General features: G+C 34.4%; 1 protein-coding gene across 11 annotated transcripts in view; it reads right to left on the bottom strand.

Moving 5' to 3' along the window:
* LOC125657166 (calcium-dependent secretion activator 1-like) overlaps positions 1-18,876 on the bottom strand; it is a 66,209-nt gene that overhangs the window by 15,354 nt on the left and 31,979 nt on the right. For 8 of the 11 annotated variants that reach the window (XR_008797274.1, XM_048887818.2, XM_056145280.1 and 5 more), the window contains exons 6-17: positions 17,759-17,870; positions 17,340-17,476; positions 16,449-16,515; positions 12,738-12,846; positions 12,419-12,619; positions 11,949-12,085; positions 11,245-11,432; positions 10,635-10,670; positions 6,552-6,653; positions 6,251-6,314; positions 4,251-4,374; positions 1,319-1,425 (exon numbers count right to left, since the gene is read on the bottom strand). Coding sequence is in view for 10 of the 11 variants with exons in the window: in XM_048887818.2 (XP_048743775.2) it covers positions 1,319-1,425; positions 4,251-4,374; positions 6,251-6,314; positions 6,552-6,653; positions 10,635-10,670; positions 11,245-11,432; positions 11,949-12,085; positions 12,419-12,619; positions 12,738-12,846; positions 16,449-16,515; positions 17,340-17,476; positions 17,759-17,870 (1,384 nt within the window). In the remaining variant the exon portion in view is untranslated. The remainder of the gene's footprint in view (positions 1-1,318; positions 1,426-4,250; positions 4,375-6,250; positions 6,315-6,551; positions 6,654-10,634; positions 10,671-11,244; positions 11,433-11,948; positions 12,086-12,418; positions 12,620-12,737; positions 12,847-16,448; positions 16,516-17,339; positions 17,477-17,758; positions 17,871-18,876) is intronic. The other 3 variants (XM_056145282.1, XM_056145281.1, XM_056145287.1) reach the window with 1 other exon arrangement.

Raw genomic sequence — 18,876 nt, forward strand, 5'->3', positions numbered from 1 at the left:
GAGGTCCTGTGTTAAAGCAGGCATGACACAATAAAGATCCCTTCCTGCTCAAAGGCCATCAACACCGAGCATAGGCCTAACTTTTGCAGCCCTTCACAGCAATGGTGACCTCTCAATATGAGTGAAAGATTCTTGAGAGGGACGTTAAACAATATTCAATCTTATCACCATTTTACTGCATTCTCTATCCTATGCTTATTCAGTTATTGCATACAACTAAGGCACCCCAATGTTCACGATGCATCCTAGTCCTGAAGATTTTAAAATTTGATATGAATTGTCAATCATACCAAACTTTTCTGGTGATTTATTTAATAACCGTTTAACTCATTTAATAACCCTGAAATATCTAAATTTTACGGGGCCTTGGGTTTTCATGGATTAAACAATTTACATGAACAGAAACCATTTACATCCTAACGAAAACATAAAGTCTTGGCAATCCATGAAAAGTAGCCCCTAATATTGAACTGACTCCTCAGTATAGAGAGTTACCTACATAATGCTGATTCTTTGTTTACTTTTCCAATGAATGAAAGTGTAATCAAAGACTCTCAAAATGTCCTGAAACTCAGTACTAAACAAAAGCACTGCAAAGCAAAGCATCCCTTCTACACATACATCATTTATTGAGTATGACCTTTGTACTATGAACTTCTGACCCCAAAATCAATAGGTATCTTCCTCTCATTACTTCTTTACTCTATGTATTAATTCTACCATGGCATGCTTCATGTGATGTCTCTATCACACCAGATGTAAATATGCACACCCATACCCAGTGGCATTAGAAAAATGAAAATTAGTTTGAAATTGTATACACAATATTTGTGCGACATTCCAGACACCTGCCGATTCAACATATCAATAACTACATGTGTTAGAATATCAGTGCAGATAACCATTGCCAGTATCTGTGTGTTAGAAACTGTGACTTTCTTACGACTTTGTTAGATTGTTAGTATTTGGTGAGCAAGCAGAATGACTTACGCCATTTCCTAGTATCAAATCATTAAATCATTCAAAATACCTCGTAATATACACCGAGAGAATCAATAACATAGTAAACCACACAACTCACAAAATCAACAGAATTGTCTACTGTAACCATGGTAACTGAAGGAAAAACTGAATTGAAATGCACCCTACATTAAATTATTCCATGTTATTTTTTCTTGCAACATTTTCATTCTCGTCCTCCATTTCTATACAAAGAAGCAGGACACTGACATCAAAGAAAAACATTCATGAGTACAGCATAAACTAGTTGCCATGGAAATTCATACATTAAATACTCTGTTGTCATGACAATACTGACCTCAGCATGATGTTCCTCATTCTGTTGTAGAACCTCGATGCACAGTTCGGCAAGATGAATGACATCATCGAGACGCTTCTTTGGTGACACTTCTTCATTATAAGAATCTATAACCAAAATTCACTGCTGTGAAAAAATGCTGAACTATTTAAATTCAAAGGATTCACAACTTTTGATATCAATAATCTTTTCAATGAAAATTTTATAGAATTATGTTAAAGTTTTTGTACATCAGGAAATTTTTTTTATTATTATCGTAATTCATAACACAAATCTTAAATCTTAAAAAAAAATATCAACAGAAATATTATGATTAGAAATAAAGAATAACTTTCTGAAACTCCAGAATATCATACACATATCATTAGTATGGTTACAGTTATAAATACACATATATATACATGTATGTTCACAGTTTTCAATCCACAACATTTTTACAAAATAATATTTGATGACTTCCATAGCAAATAAATTCACAAGTAAAGGGCAGACTTAAAAACAGGCAAAATAATTGTCAAAACTAGAACTGTCCTAATGGGACTAATACCCCCCGCGGGGCATATAAGATGATGGGAAATATTTAATGCAAGCACATTGGATATTTTCACATTATCTACAGGGCAATCAATGTGAATGCAGAAGTGTATATTCTACAGTACAGCAGTACATGAAATATTAAAAATATGCTTAATATAAACAATGAATACTATTTGGCACATTTAAAACCAAACCAGAATATGTCCGTAACTTCCATAACTGTTAAAATATTTCAATGAAAATAGAAGATGCACAACTACATTATATATATAAGATGAGAATAAAGTTTGAATCAAATCTGTTCAACGGTATTAGAATTAAACTCTGGACAAAGTGCGCAACCCCCAAAATGAAAAGAAAATGTGCGTAACTTCTATAACTGCTAAAATATTTCAATGAAAATAGGAGATGCACAACTACATCATATATAGAAGATGTGCATAAAGTTTGAATGAAATATGTCCAGCGGTATTAGAAATAAACTTTGGACAAATTGCGTCTACGGACAGACGGACGGACAAAGTGATTCCAGTATACCCCCCCAAACTTCGTTTGCGGGGGGTATAATTACACAAATCTGATCAAAAAGAAAATGAAAGTCTGTGGGAGTGATGGAGTTTTAATCAACAAAAGACACGTGGATAAGGTCCCTTTCCCATGTCAGTGAATATCTTATCTAGATTTGCCATACGTAAGAAAATGAAACGGGATAACTACTAATGAGAAATAAGAGGGATTTTGTTTTTATCAGACCTACCCGTAGCTCCTGAGCCTGGAGAGACAAGATAGGACAAACTGTCAAGTTTATTCCAAATACATACTCAACACATTACCTTAGTCAGCTCCAATACGTGCAGGTCTCTTACCTTCCCATTTCTAAATGTCTGGTGGGGTTTTTTTTTTCTTCTAAATTTTGAAAGACATGACAACAATAGCCCTGCCCAAATCATTTCCCCTGGAACTATATTAGTCTTTTTTTCTGATTTCATCATTCCACTTTCAATTTCATACACATTCAAACCACTTGTATAACATATGAAACTTGTTGAGAGTGAGCACAGACAATCTAAATAACCAGTGTATAACAAAGGGCTATAACTGTGTATTGCTATGAACTGGCAATGACTTTATTAATATAATTAAAAACAAGAGGGTCTCAAGTTCAACAGCCTTAATCGCTCACATAAAAAATTCACAAGAGAAAACTTTGCAGCAGTTCTGGAGAAAAAAAGGTTACATTTAAAAACAATGGTGGTTATCAACTTGGCATGCAGTGATTTTGGAGAAGTAAATTTTGTCTCAGCCAATCAAAAACCATGGTACATGTAGCACCATCAAAAAATATTTGCAGCAACAATTTTTTGTGACCAATAGAACACAACTTCAATGCACCAGTTTATACAGGCACTAGCATTATGGAATATTTTGTAGACTTGACTCAAAATATTCATATGCTGTGCTAAAGTTGTATAGTAAATAGATGTATAGTCAAACTTTCCAAAATAACACATCACAAGGTTGCTGTTCCTTCAATAAGAAGTTTTGGTTTTGGATGTAATAAACTTAAACTGTTAATCAGAAAATTAATCCATAACAAACTATCTGTCGATTTACACTCATTACAAACTTCTTTTTTTAAATGATGAAACTGAAAATAAAATTTATGTTTTTATAAGTAAGATGAATACAATTTACTGTGTGGCTTAATTAATATGTCATTTCCAAAATTTCTAAATTAATATAAGTAAAAAAAAACACAGTAGGGAAATATGTATAGGGTTATATTGGAGGGGGGGGGGGGGGTTAAATTGAACATTAATATATCAACCCACATATCCCTGTTTTTCTTCTTTTGTATCGAGTGTCCTGAAGACCCTACATTTATTTCACAATTGAACAATAACAATTAGATTAATCATATATATAAGAAGCATGTATGCATGTGCAACCCACTCTAATCTAGTCTAAAAGTTAAGATAAATTACAAAAAAAAAATCTTGATAACGTGCATTCTACTTGAATGTGTCCAATATTGTCAAATGAATTGTAAATCTGCAACACTGTCAGTTCAAATGAACACCATTAAAGAAAACATACAAAATTATGCCAAAAAAGTCATGCTTGTGAGTTTACATAATATCAAAGTTTATCAACCAACTACCCAAACTGATAAATTATATAGAATTAAAAAAAAAAATTAGGTAGAAAATCAAATTGAAGCAACTTCTTTCACCTTTCCTTCCTAAGCATAAAAAATAGCATCGATGATTACAAAAAATATTTATTGCAGGTATAGACAAAGCTTGCATATGAAGATAATCAGACATTTAATTTAAAACTTTTTGCTTTATTTGAAAAAAAGAATACATATTGATATTTCTCAGAAGGACATTACCTTCAATCTTGGCGTATTCCGAAATGCGAGTGTAATTAACAAGAGCTGCATTTTCCAGACATTTCTTTATAACATTCCTGACTTCTTCGGGTGGTACTGGGGTTACGATGTCTTTCATTAACACCTGAAATTTACAAGAGAGCAATATTGATACTGAAACGCCTTCCATTACTTCTTACTAATTGGTTGGGGACACAATTGTATATAAATTTCAAGTGCATTACATTTATCAATGAAAATTTAGGCTGACGTGAGCTGTAATGATCACCAGAGTATTGACACAATGAGAAATCTGAAATATAAGTGCTGGTTTGCATATTGATGGTACCACAGTCAAGAAACAAGTGTTGTGTAGTGGGTTTTTATGTGGTAATTGTGACACCAAATGATTTATTATTACCACTAAAAACCATATGACCTTGACAAATAGTAACCTTGACCAAATAACCTTTAGTTCAGATCGTGATATATTTTCTAACCATAAGCAATCTGTGTGCCAAAAATGACCTTCTAACATCTCTCCATTACAAACTTACAATTTGTGAAAAGTATATTTCTATCAAACTTTTACTAGCCACCTTGCCATTGGGTAAGAAACATATCACATCATCTGGTCAAAGCAATCTTTGTGCTAATTAAGTAACTTCCAATATCTCTCAATCACAAAGTAATGATGAAGGAAAATATTTCTAACTTTTTGATTTTACTTATCTTGACCTTTGTTAAAAGACCTTGATTTACGTGTGATCAAATGCAATCCTTGTCTAAAGTACGCGCTTCTGATGTCTCTCCAATACAAAGTACACGCTTCTGATGTCTCTCCAATACAAAGTATGAACTTCTGATGTCTCTCCAATACAAAGTACACGCTTCTGATGTCTCTCCAATACAAAGTATGAACTTCTGATGTCTCTCCAATACAAAGTACACGCTTCTGATGTCTCTCCAATACAAAGTATGCACTTCTGATGTCTCTCCAATACAAAGTATGAACTTCTGATGTCTCTCCAATACAAAGTAGGGAACATGCAGGCAAATCTAGGTTTTTACTGTCTACTTTCATTTTCTCCAGGTCTGGATTTCTCGAAAGAAACTTTTAAGTCAAAACCTGGACTGAAGTCTGAGATTTTGCTCAAATAAAAGAAAACTCAAACTTAAGTTTGAGATTTTTTGAGAAATCCCAGATGGCCTAGCTGTAGGTTAAACATATCCAGCTGACTTACAGATCTAAGTTAAATGTATCCAGCTGACTTACAGATCTAAGTTTTAATCATGGTTATACATTGTCGGGTCTAAAGCAACCTTTGTGATCAAGCATGACCTAATGTTTCTCCATTGCAAAGTATCATCCAAATATGGCATGTGATGGAAGAGACAGAAGATGAACAAACAGATAGACAGATGGACAGACAGACTGCTGCCTTGTGGACTAAACTCGTGAAATAGGGCTCAAAAGTTGCACAAAATCTGGTAGAGGCTTTCATACCTATGATAACTGCAGTACCCCCATTCTCTCTGCTAGATGTTCAGATGTAAAGAATTTTCAAAACTTACTTCATTTTCAGTATACATATGACACACGTAACCCTGCAATGAGGCTTCATCCCAGAAAACATGAATTTCACATTTTTGGTAGCAATCTTAATGATCATTATGACTATGAACACAAAAGTCATGACTATGCAAACAGTTTGTATGCTAAATGTTTGGCTGAAAAAGCTTTAGAAATTGCATAATATTTTAAAGTTTTGGCCCTAATTCTAATTTAGCAAAAATTTCCAGTAGCATCTGAAAAGAAGTTGAAAATATGGCACAAAATGGACAACGATGAACAAAGACATTGATCACAAGTTTCCTTGATACTTTGTATTCTGAAAAACAAACATCGGGACGATATTGAAAGCTAATCCAGCTCTGCATCATTATTAAGGTCTAAAATACAAATGTACAGAATTGTGATTTGTATTTTCCTCAGACCTCTGCACAATGAATTTATTTACCCTCTCTAGGAGTGACAGCGTGGCCTTTAGTGCACCTTCTGGTCTCCCAAATGGGAAGCAGTATCTAAAATAGAGACAACAACCAATGAGTTCCCAGCAAGGAGTGTGGAAAATAAGACACAGCCAATGAGATTGCAATAAAATGACATCCAATCAAATGTTGGGAAATTGAATTTTAAATACATTATACATACACTATGCAGCATACCCTATTTACAACTCAGTTTCTGTGATTTAAGCACCTTAATACAGTGAAAATAAAAAGATGGTATATCCTATTAGTTGAATAGAAAAGTAGTACCTAAAGTGTGTGATTTGGTTCTCTAGTAAAATCCTAAGTCGCTCCTTGATTTCATCAAACTGCAATTTTTCTTTCAGCAACACTGTTCCAATGCCATCAGGTCTACAATGAGTAGATATTTAGTGACACTTTAAATATCATTTTTGTTTTCAATTATGATCTTCAGATCTAGCAAACTAAAGTAGCATTAAATATCAATGCATTTAAATCTGAGAGTGAAGCATGTATTTCATGCTTCAACAAACTGCAATATGAAAATGTAAACAACATCTGTCAGTATGTGACAGAGAATGACTGTATCTATATTTTGTGTACATTTCATAGTTTTTATTAACTTTCTGTTCATCTGAAAAATTTGTCTTCTTTGAATAAACATGCTGTGATGCAGATCCAGCCTGCTATCAAACATGTTTACCTTTATACTACACAATATACATGTTTACCTTTATACTACACAATATACTGCTGAACTTCGGTATCTTGAACACCGATATCTCGAATACCATGGATATGTCCAAGTTATTCAAAAGTCACAACCACTTATTCTTTAAGTATTTTACCCTCAATATCTTAAATACAAGTTTTTTCTCGGTCCCCTTGAGTTCGAGATAACGAGGTTTGAGTGTAATTTGTATCTCATCTACAAAATTGTTCCCCTTACACAATTATCCTGTAATGCACTCATAGCTTTAAATGAAACATGATATCTATAAATACACTACACAATGCAGAATCTGCCTTTAAGCATTATAATTATAATGCCATTATCTTGAACATGCTTAAAACACTGAAATACATGAACATGACCTTATAAGACATGATGCATCCTAATCTACGTTATACTAACTGTAGGTCTGTAGCTCTCCTGTCGTAAAACTTGAGATGGAGTGCTCGCGCTACAGACCAGCAGCCAATTTTATACAATGTCATGCAATGGTTAATTATCCTCATGCATTCATGAATTAGTAGTAAGCTAACTGTATTTCGCTTTCCATATCGTGATGAATGATTTAACGTACAAAAGAGCATGGTAGCAATGTAAGAGCTGAAGATGTTGGACATTTTGATCATCTTATTATCATTTTTATCCGACCTAGATTAAAATATCATGTGTCTCCTTTGTGATCCACCATTCTGACAACAATTTATAAATAAATATTTTTGGGGGGGAGGGGCACAAAAATTGTAAAATAATAGCCTTTTAAAAAGTTTAAAAACCATTTATTACATTGATAAACAAATGTTCTTCAACATGCATTAATGCTTCTTCTCGGTTCAATGAAAAACAGGACATTGGTGTGTGAAAACCTGACAATCCAGAGCTGTTCAAGCAAGCACCTGCAATACCCTCTCACATATACAACCACTGGCAATTTTGAAAACTGAACTCAGGTTGCAGAAATGAGAAACGAGTGTGTTAACCACTATGTTACGGGGACATCTGTCTTCAGATACAGCAAATTTTACATGGATTTAGGTAAAAGTATATCAAATGAAAATTCCAGAACAAAATTTCTGCAATAAGAAATATTTTCTTGACAGAGACATCAATACGATTTATGAGTGAAGGCATTTTCCTATAGGGGAACAAAGAAATTCAACTTGAAGGCCTCACGTGGGGAATTTGTTTTATTCTAAACCTTACCAATGCCAACTTACTGAATATAATGAAATGTAAAGGCATACAAGTTAGAATACTAGAAGTGAAGAAGTGTTCAAATTTACAGTGTTTCCTGCAGTTTTATACATACAGTCAGCAAATCGAAGTTCTACAGAAAGGAACACTGACCCCTATGATACAGTTCATGTTGTCTAGGTGTTAGAGTCTGTTCGTCGGTTTTTAAGGGCAGAGCTTATGTTGTTGGTTTGTATTGTATACAGTTCATGTTGTCTAGGTGTTCGAGTCTGTTCGTCGGTTTTTAAGGGCAGAGCTTAATTATGTTGTTGGTTTGTATTGTATACAGTGCCGGCTCTAAATAAAATTTATTTACTTATAATCAAGTACATGAATGTCTTTGAAGTTAGAATGGATGTTCTACACGTAAATAAAAACTAGAGAGGAAAGGACTTCCTGCTTTGGTGATTTATTACTTCAATATATGCACAATATTGAAATCGGGTGAAACTTCATACTACAATTAATTTGGATCAACATGGACTTACTCCATAGATATTTATCGATCGTGAATAAATACACGGATACAAGATTGAAATGAATGAGTTGAAACTGTCATGAACATTAGAAGCTTTAATATTGCAGGGTTTAGGAACATTCATTTAAGTTAAACAACCTTGCCTACGAGTGATAATCTGACACCCAGCCCAGGTGTGCAGGTTACCTGTGTAAACACACTATATCGTCGATGAATATTTGAATATTCTAATTGTAGTTACGAATCTAAGTTAATGCAAATCTCATCTTTCATTAAAGACAAGTGAAATTTTACTATGACAGTTGTAGATTTCGGGGCAAAAAATAGAAGCAGTAAATGACAGTTTCATGAGCACATTTTAGGGTGCACATTAGTCAAAACAGTCACTAAAAATATAACTGTACTAGCAGCAGAAGTGAAGGTCTAGCTGTTTCATTCAAACCAATTTAGCTGCAGAACTGTAGCTCTCTGAAAAAAATATTGGGATGGATCAGAGATCTCTGATCCATCCCAACATTTTTTCAGAGAGCTACAGTTCTGCAGCTAAAACCTTTCACTGATATTCAGAAACCTACATAAGGTTAAATTTCAGTTTTAGAACTGATACATGTATAACATTTGTTTCAGAAGAATACTGAAGACCTTGATACACGTTACATGGCGCCCCACACGAGTAACTATTACACAAGAACAATAAATCACCAAATCATTTCATAATTTAGATGATTTAACATTTATAACTAATTACTATAAAGTTTATCAAAACGTTTCTTCAGGTAAGCTAGATTTGTTCACAATCCATCCACTGTTTACATGCAAGCATAATATTCAAGGGCATTAACTCTTGCATAAATCAAAATCAATCTATAATACCAATATTGGTGATCGTCGAAGATCAATATCAAAGTTTTTGGTAGAATTTGAAGTTGACCCTCTATATTGTAATATGTTTATAATCTAATGTTGACTTGCTAAATATGTGGAGATTTTGATGTTGACCTGCTGATAGGTCAGTATAGAATTTATAGATCAAATATCATCGTACATGCTTTTAATCCCGCCTGAATTGTACGAGTCCCTGAAAGATCAGCATCCATAATGGACTTCCTCTGGGACATTCAAAATCTTGAGATTTTCGTTAGTTACGTAGAGTTCAAACTGATCACTAATATTGGCACTATAGATGATTTTGTGTTACATGAGAGTTAATGCCCTTGACTGTTATGCTTGAAAACAGTTATTTGTAAACAAAGTCTTAAAGTAAAAATATGTAATGGATTTACCACTGAATGATAGTCACATCAGGTAAGTATATCTGATAGCTTTTATTTTCTTATTTATTTATCATTATTTTATATTTACCTGGGGAGAATTCAAATCATCTGAGGAAAATGATAATAGATATCTCTCAACCAAATAATAATCAGGTTACATTTCACACAATCTCTGATACTGCAGTCTTTTTAAAATTTTAGATCGAGACAAGTGCAAATGTTGCCTAACTCTCTAATTTTATATTGCTTATAGGAGTTGGGAGATTGATCGCTGTTCGTTATCTTCACCTTTATAGGAGTTAAGAGATTGATCACTGTTTGTTATCTTCACCTTTATAGGAGTTAGGAGATTGATCACTGTTCGTTATTTTCACCTTTATAGGAGTTGTGAGATTGATCACTGTTCATTATCTTCACCTTTATAGGAGTTATGAGATTGATCACTGTTTGTTATCTTCTCCTTTATAGGAGTTATGAGATTGATCACTGTTCGTTATCTTCACCTTTCATGTGCACAGTTATCTTACACTTTTTCACTTTATTGTATCAACAAGTGATGCCGGATTGGTCACAATGCAGGAGCTTAAGAATCAACATCACGATATAGAGAGAAGATTTCCCAAAGCCAATAATTCGGTTATTTTGTGTGTTCTTACCTCTTTCCACGCTTTAGCTTAATTTTGGCCTCAAAACTAAAGCACACAACAATAAAACATGTACAACTAATAAAATAAAGGGAAAATCAAGCAAATTAACAAAACACATCTAGCTACATGTACACCTAAAATCTACCATCCAAACACACTAACAACTGAAGCTCAACTGTCACAGTACAGTGCAAATAATTCAAAAAGGAGCTTGAAAAAATATTACTAAATAAAGCATTAAAAAAGGAAAATTAACATCTGCAATATGCATGCTTGCACATTTACCGATATGAAATTTCAATACAACTACATGTAAATACAAGTTTTATCAATAAATCAAAATGCTGCATGTATATATATATATATATATATATATATCAAAATTTGCCATAGTTTAAATAATGTACTATCTATTTGGATCACTATAATACACATCATCTAATATCTCGCGTTCACTAAGTGTTTAGCATTTCACGTGCATATGAAACAAAATTCCTATGAAGATATGATAAAATCATGAAAGGGGGGGGGGGGATTGACACAACACAAACACACACATCATCCTAAAACCGAATTCCAGTCAGGGAATTCTGGGTAAACTTAGACTGGTCCACCTCACCTGTTTCCGTGAACATGTGAAGCACAGAAGGCAAAGCTGTAGTGAATGAGAGTGGGGTCTATCATGATTCCGGACTCGGCTCGCTCTAACAAGTCGTTCAGGTAACACAGGTGTCTGTGACAGCCTCGAACTCCATACCGTGCACAGTACTCGTCCAAAACAAACACTTGTCCTGGACTAAACCAACCCTGCAAAGCAACCACAATTCAAAATGTTAGGTATTTTCAAGGGCACTGAAATTGAAAAAAAATTATTTCATTAAAATCACATCTGCTTATCCTTGTATTTTCATCCATCATGGGTGAACATCTTTCATAATAATTTTACTACCAATTACTACCACAACAATTTCATGGATGAATCTAGATACGTGAAGAACTCAAATGCCCATTAAACTTGAAAAACATGGTTTCTGCACACATTTTGATCCATAAATTTATATGAACAGTTGAAAAGTGACTTTTCTTTTCCAAACATCCACAAGACAAGAAGCTCATGGGCTTTAATGGTCCCCTGGGTAGCATGCAACAAGTCTTCAATGGACAGTTCAATCACAAAAAGGGTTAAAGTATTTTTCTTTAATAAAAAAAAAATTGTCCTTAGCTTTCAAAATTCAGTTTCTATCAAAATTCATATATGAATGGCCAATGTCAAATGATAATCCAAACTTAACGGAGAGTTCCGCCAGTATTCTGGGCCCTTACAAGACATGTGTAGGCATCGTTGAGTCGGTAGTCCAGCGTCAGGGTTTGAAGCATGGCAAACAGATCATGGTGGTCAAACATGACAGGATTAGCCTGGACAAACTCATCCAGACCATGTTTTCTGGCTCTGTCAGCATCTTCAGTAAAAACAAAAGATCTCTCTTGTCAGCTACACATAAACTTCTCTGACTTTCAACTGAATAAACTGCTTTTGGGAGAGGGCTAAAATAGGCTAGGCCTGCTGCCGAATCCCTTTAACTATTTGTGAATAAAATCATCATGAATAAAATTATCATGAATAAAAATAAACTGGTTTTTTTTTCATTTTTAAGCTCACGTTATGTAAACACTCATGTCAAGATCATCTGATATTTTCATTACGAAGGCAAAAATCACCCTAGATTTACATGTAAATCCTGTGTCTCAGGCTTCAACATTTTCACCATTACATGAATTTATTGGAAACTTGCCTCCTTGCATACGTGAGATTTGAGTATTAGATATTTTATTGGTCTGTACAACAGGGGGCACTGGTTTGTGTGTTTGTCCTGTGGCTCTATAAATAGCCTGTACCCACAGCGTGCGTTCGTTCTCGTCGTCAGTGGCAAACGTCACGTTGTCACCCTCCTTCACACAGTTAAAGAAATGCTTCCCTCCGAATACTTCAGCATCTGAAATTCACAATTTTTTTTTTCAATTCTATTTTTAGTAAATATTTATTCCAATGGTATAATGTCTTGTATATCTCGTGCACTAAATTATCGTGGGTGTAATTGATCCGCTCCTCACCTGGAATCTGTTCACAGTAGTCGACAGTAAACCCGTCTAACTGCATCATCTCTGTAGGGTCGGGTTTTTTCTCTCTATAGCTACACATGGCAAACGTGTACTGGGAAACCTGATACAGCGAGAAATTCCAGTCAACCATCTCTTCATGTAGATGTACATGTTTAAACCCCAGCATCACATCATATATATACATGTGTTTAAGCAGTGATTAATTATTTTTTGAAAGATGTAGTTTCATAACTGCAACGGTGTGTGCATACAAATTGAATAACGTAAGTTTAATCGCGCGTTATGAAAATTTGTTTGCACACACCGTTGCAATTATGAGACTACATCTTTCACAAAATAATAATCCATTAGTTATATTTACATTTTTGAAACCTTTTTTAACGTGTGCATTTTTCATTTATATCTTAAATCTCACCCCTAATTCATTGGGTAAGCAGCGATTAACAGAACAGCCATGGAAAGCAAAAGTGTGATGTCATAACGTAAAAGAAAAGAGTGTGCAATGCTGAAAAAATATAATAGTCCAAATCTTGAATAGATTTTCAATAAAATATCACAAACATCAACTTCTTGACAAAATTGTACAATCTGAACTGGGTTTAAACAGTTCATATCTTTGCAAATTTATCTAATTGAAAACAGAGTAGGTATAGTTCCCTGTAAGTGCTAGTCGGCCATGTCACTTCAAGATATTGAAGGTACAATTACTGAAAGAAGAATTGTAGAAAAATCCCGCACTTGGATTAATTTCTTGTGTTTGTTTGGTGATATCAACTACATTAGAGGTAAGATCAACTTATCTGACATCAAATGAGGTGTACTTGTGTTGTCTGAGACGGGAATGGACAACAAAGCTTTGTTTTCCTTTTGCACACATGTGGTGAAGTACAGAAACTGGTAATTTTGTCTCTAATAATAATAGTAGGGGTCTATACCATACCACCCCTTAGTAAGGGGTAATGAGAATATTAGTAAGTAGTATGGTATAGACCCCTACTATTATTATTACAAAATCCCCAGTTCCTGTGGGTTGAGAAGAAGACGACATGCTCGACAGTGTCCATACGCCTGACAGATTTATAGTGATTCAATCTTTGCATTTATAAGCAAATATACTTCAAAACTCTCTAATGCATTTTATCACAGGATTAAAGAGTAAACGTAAATGTACATGTTTAAACCACAACATTTCATCATATATACGTACACGTTTAAACCACAACATTTCATCATATATATGTACCTGTTTAAACCACAACATTTCATCATATATATGTACCTGTTTAAACCACAACATTTCATCATATATACATGAACATTTAAATCACAGAATCTCATCATATATATATGTGTCCATGTTAAAAGGTATATGTGCCGTATTGAACAGTATTTTTTCAATGTTGAAAACCAGACCAAACTTTTGTCAGCAACATAAACTATATCAAATAATATCTGATAATTTAGACAAATTATTGATTAGTATTGACAAAGTTCTGGTCTGTTCAATGCAAGGCCAAAACAGTGATTACCTAATGCATATTTATGAAGGATTGATGGAGCAGGAATGAAAAACATCATGTATGATGAGGATTTCGTTTACCATATTCAGTCGTATTAAAAGTGATTTTATGATGTTAATTCCTCATCGCGGGTCCATTATTTAAACTGGTTCTCCCTATTCCCTGTCTAACTGTCTTTCATCACTGAAGCTGTGCTCCATCAACAGCCTGCAGGCCATCCACGCTTTCACGTCACCATAACTGTTTACTTAATTAATTCAGCTTGTGACATCATGCAATCAGGAATATTTTGAAATGGGGCGTTTGTTATACTGCCAGGATAAAAAATAAATTAGAAATTAGCTTGATTACTTTTTAATCCGATTGAGCTAATTTAAATTGTATAATTTGCCTACAGTGTATAATTTAAATTGTTTGATAAAAAATACATGATTTCATTTCTTTCAAAATATTCAATCAATATGGCACACATACCTTTAGAATAAGACTGGCACCATTTCTTAGAATGCTATTAAAACCATTTTTTTTTTCTCTTTTAAACAATAATTATGGATGTCATCCAGCTTAGATTAGCATGTACCAGGTATTCAAAAACCTAACAATCTGCATTGCTTAATCAGATAAAGCTTGATCAAAATATAAACACTTAATGACTGGCCAAGAAAAGAGTTTATAGAGAAGATTGCATTGTCAAATGGATAGCATATGGAACAAGATGTGTTTGTGAAACACAAATGCCCCCGATAATGGCCAATTCCGAAGATGGCCAAGGTCACAAGGGCAAATATCTTGGTACCAGTAGAAAGATCTTGTCAAAAGAAATGCTTATGTACAATATGAAAGCTCTAATATTTACCAGGGCTCGAAATTAACATATGTCCGTCAGTCTGTGACTGGCTAAAAGTCTGGCGGACTGACTGACATTTGTTTTAGTCAGTCTGATGGGACTGGTTAATTTTCTAAAGCATCATTTTGGAAAATATACTTAATATGAAATTTCATACACATTTGGCATGCTTCGATCTGTTTAATCAACCGGACGAATCTGATTCGTAAATATAAATTCCACATTTAAGTGTTACAATATTGTCTAAGGCATAATGAGTTAAATTTCATTTTAATGATATCAACAAAATGTATTTGATTATTTCTGGAAATAACTCTGTTGGACTGGTAATTTTTTCTGCGGACTGGTTAAAATTATACCCCATCAGTCCGGCTGGACTGGTGACATAAAAAGTTAGCTTCAAGCCCTGTTTACCATTTAGAAGTTATGACCAATGTAAAAAAAAATTAAAGTAGGTCAAATGTCAAGGTCAAGGGTCAAAAATGTTGGTACCCACGGAAAGGTCTTGTCACAGGGAATACTCATGTGAAATATCAAAGCTCTATCACTTACTGTGCAAAAGGTATTTGCAAGGTTAAAGTTTTCAAAAAGTAGGTCAAACGTCAAGGTCACGGGGTAAAAAATGTTGGTACCCACGGAAAGGTCTTGTCACAAGGAATACTCATGTGAAATATCAAAGCTCTATCACTTACTGTACAAAAGTTATTAGCAAGGTTAAAGTTTTCAAAAAGTAGGTCAAACTCCAAGGTCAAGGGGTCAAAAATGTTGGTACTCACGGAAAGGTCTTGTCACAAGGAATACTCATGTGAAATATCAAAGCTCTATCACTTACTGTACAAAAGTTATTAGCAAGGTTAAAGTTTTCAAAAAGTAGGTCAAACTCCAAGGTCACGGGGTCAAAAATGTTGGTACCCACGGAAAGGTCTTGTTACAAGGAATACTCATGTGAAATATCAAAGCTCTGTCACTTATTGTTCAAAAGTTATTAGCAAGTTAAAGTTTCAGACAGAATGACAGAAAGGACAAAAACAATATGCCCTCCGATCTTTGATCTCGGGGGCATAAAAAGACAAGAAGGTGAGACAGAGTGGGTGAAATGACAAAGTGGGGAGACAGTGGGGGAAATAGGGTGGGGGAAATAGACAAAGTGGGGAGACAGGGTGGGGGAAATAGACAAAGTGGGGAGACAGGGTGGGGGAAATAGACAAAGTGGGGAGATAGGGTGGGGGAAATAGACAAAGAGGAAAAAGAAAAATTTTAAAAGGGGAAATAGAGGAGGGAATTAGACAAAGTGGGGAAATAGAGTACAGAAAAGTGACAACCCATTACACTCACCTGTACCAACACAAAGTATCTTTTCTTGTACTTCTTCCATACTTTCTTGCCGATGCCATATAAATACCTACAGAAATAAAACAAAAACCCTCGCAAACAAAATTAACACCATCCAGGAAACTGTTACTGCATTGTTTCAAAGTTTAATGTGATGCAAGCTTAAGAAGTCTTATACCAGTTACTATATAAAAGTTAATCTGTTCATCGCTAGGTATCAAACAATTTTCTTTTCATAAACCTTATTTCCATAACAAGATATCCTAATGAAATACACAGAAATCATTAGGAATAAAAAAGTTCTTAATAAGATTTTGAAATATGGAAGATATTTGCACTGAAATTCTTTTGAAGTCTGAGAAGAAAATACACCCCCTACAAGTATTTCACAAAAACATTTGGATCAACATCTTGTGACGTAGTGTCATAGAACGTACAAGTAGTGAGCTGCCGTAATATTCGCACTAATTTGCATGAGACCTCTTTCGTGAAATCAAAATTCTTCCTCTAAGTCATTCATCACTGTAATCCTGATATAGAATGAAGTCAAACAGGATACAGCACACATTATTTTATATTTCACATTCTCACAAATTGACGTTGAGTGGTGATTTCATTAAATTAAGTATTCACATACTATAAAAAATCTTGAATAGTCATAACTTTATTAACCATTAGAACATTGATGGTTTCTTGCTAAGTTAAAATCAATGTGCTGCAGTATACATAGAATGCCTTACCCACAATGCTTCATGTTTTGTGATTTCCTTACACACAATGTGTTTTGTGATTTCCTTACCCACAATGCTTAATGTTTTGTGATTTCCTTACCCACAATGCTTTATGTTTTGTGATTTCCTTACCCAAAAGCTTTATGTTTAGTGGCTTCCTTACCCACAATGCTTCATGTTTTGTGGCTTGTCCATTCTGACTGCGATCTTGATCTTGAGGTCATCCGGACAGTTTTTGGTGGTGTGCATACGGTACCACTCGGGCTGGCGGCTGCTGTTGGCAGTTACTGGAATCACCACCTACAAGTCAATGATGTTTATCATAGTGTCATATCCCCAATAATGAGACAACAAAGATGTCTATCAAATAGTGTCATATCCCCAATAATGAGACAACAAAATGACACTTCTTTGTTTGAACACACAGTGAGGATACACTAAGGATGAGAACAAGTTCGGACTACAACATAAATCTCTTCAGAGATACCAACATAATTTCATTTTTATCAGAGTAATATTCTAAAATGTCCAGATCAGCAACATGTGTATTGTATCAGTGTTCAGTGATAAAATAACCCTGACCTTCCCAAGCTCCTTGTCCTCCAGACTGAGCATGCCTGAACTTTCTGTGTAGAGTTTGACCTTGACCACAGGAAGTGGGTGTGTGGTGGTAAAGTCTCCCTGAGTGTCCCAGCTGTAACAGACATACATAACCATAAACAACAGAGAATTTTCACATCAAATACACAAAACATTACGTTTTGATCCGTCAACTACCATTATCATCTTCTTTAACTCTAATCTTTCAGCACTACAAAATAAGAAACATTTCAGTTTGAAACCTTTCAAACAAATTCATCTTTTCTGGTATTACAAACAAAGTAAAAAATCGGAGACCAACACCTTGAAGTTAGAATTACGGAAGATTCTCACGAGTGGATACCATGTGGTATTCAATAGGGTCTGCATCCAAAAGTATAAACTTAAAGAAATAAAGAATATCACTAACACATGAGAATGCAGTGCTAAATTCATTTGGTTGACCGCGCGGTATTAGTCTAAAAATACATGTCAAATATTAACAATTTAGCCTCACTGAAAAGTGTTTCTCATATGTTCATTGCTTTAAAACATCTCTGAATATCTCCATTTACAGCATATCCGCTTAAGTCATCCATATGACTGACTTCTGGTGTACTCAAACCATGTCGATAATTAACTGCCCTCTGATTTTTGTTCATTATCAGTAGGCCCCTCTCCAGAGTGTGTCTCTTGCCCCTAATTTACATTCACTACACTGTGTTAGATTATCTACCCTTTACACTACACTGTGTTAGATTATCTATACTTTACACTATACTGTGTTAGATTATCTATCCTTTACACTACACTGTGTTAGATTATCTATACTTTACACTACACTGTGTTAGATTATCTATCCTTTACACTACACTGTGTTAGATTATCTACCCTTTACACTACACTGTGTTAGATTATTTACCCTTTACACTACACTGTGTTAGATTATCTATCCTTTACACTACACTGTGTTAGATTATCTATACTTTACACTACACTGTGTTAGATTATCTACCCTTTACACTACACTGTGTTAGATTATCTATCCTTTACACTACACTGTGTTATATTATCTACCCTTTACACTACACTGTGTTAGATTATCTATCCTTTACACTACA

The sequence above is a fragment of the Ostrea edulis genome, chromosome 7, assembly GCF_947568905.1.
Source record: "Ostrea edulis chromosome 7, xbOstEdul1.1, whole genome shotgun sequence".
NCBI lineage: Eukaryota > Metazoa > Mollusca > Bivalvia > Ostreida > Ostreidae > Ostrea > Ostrea edulis.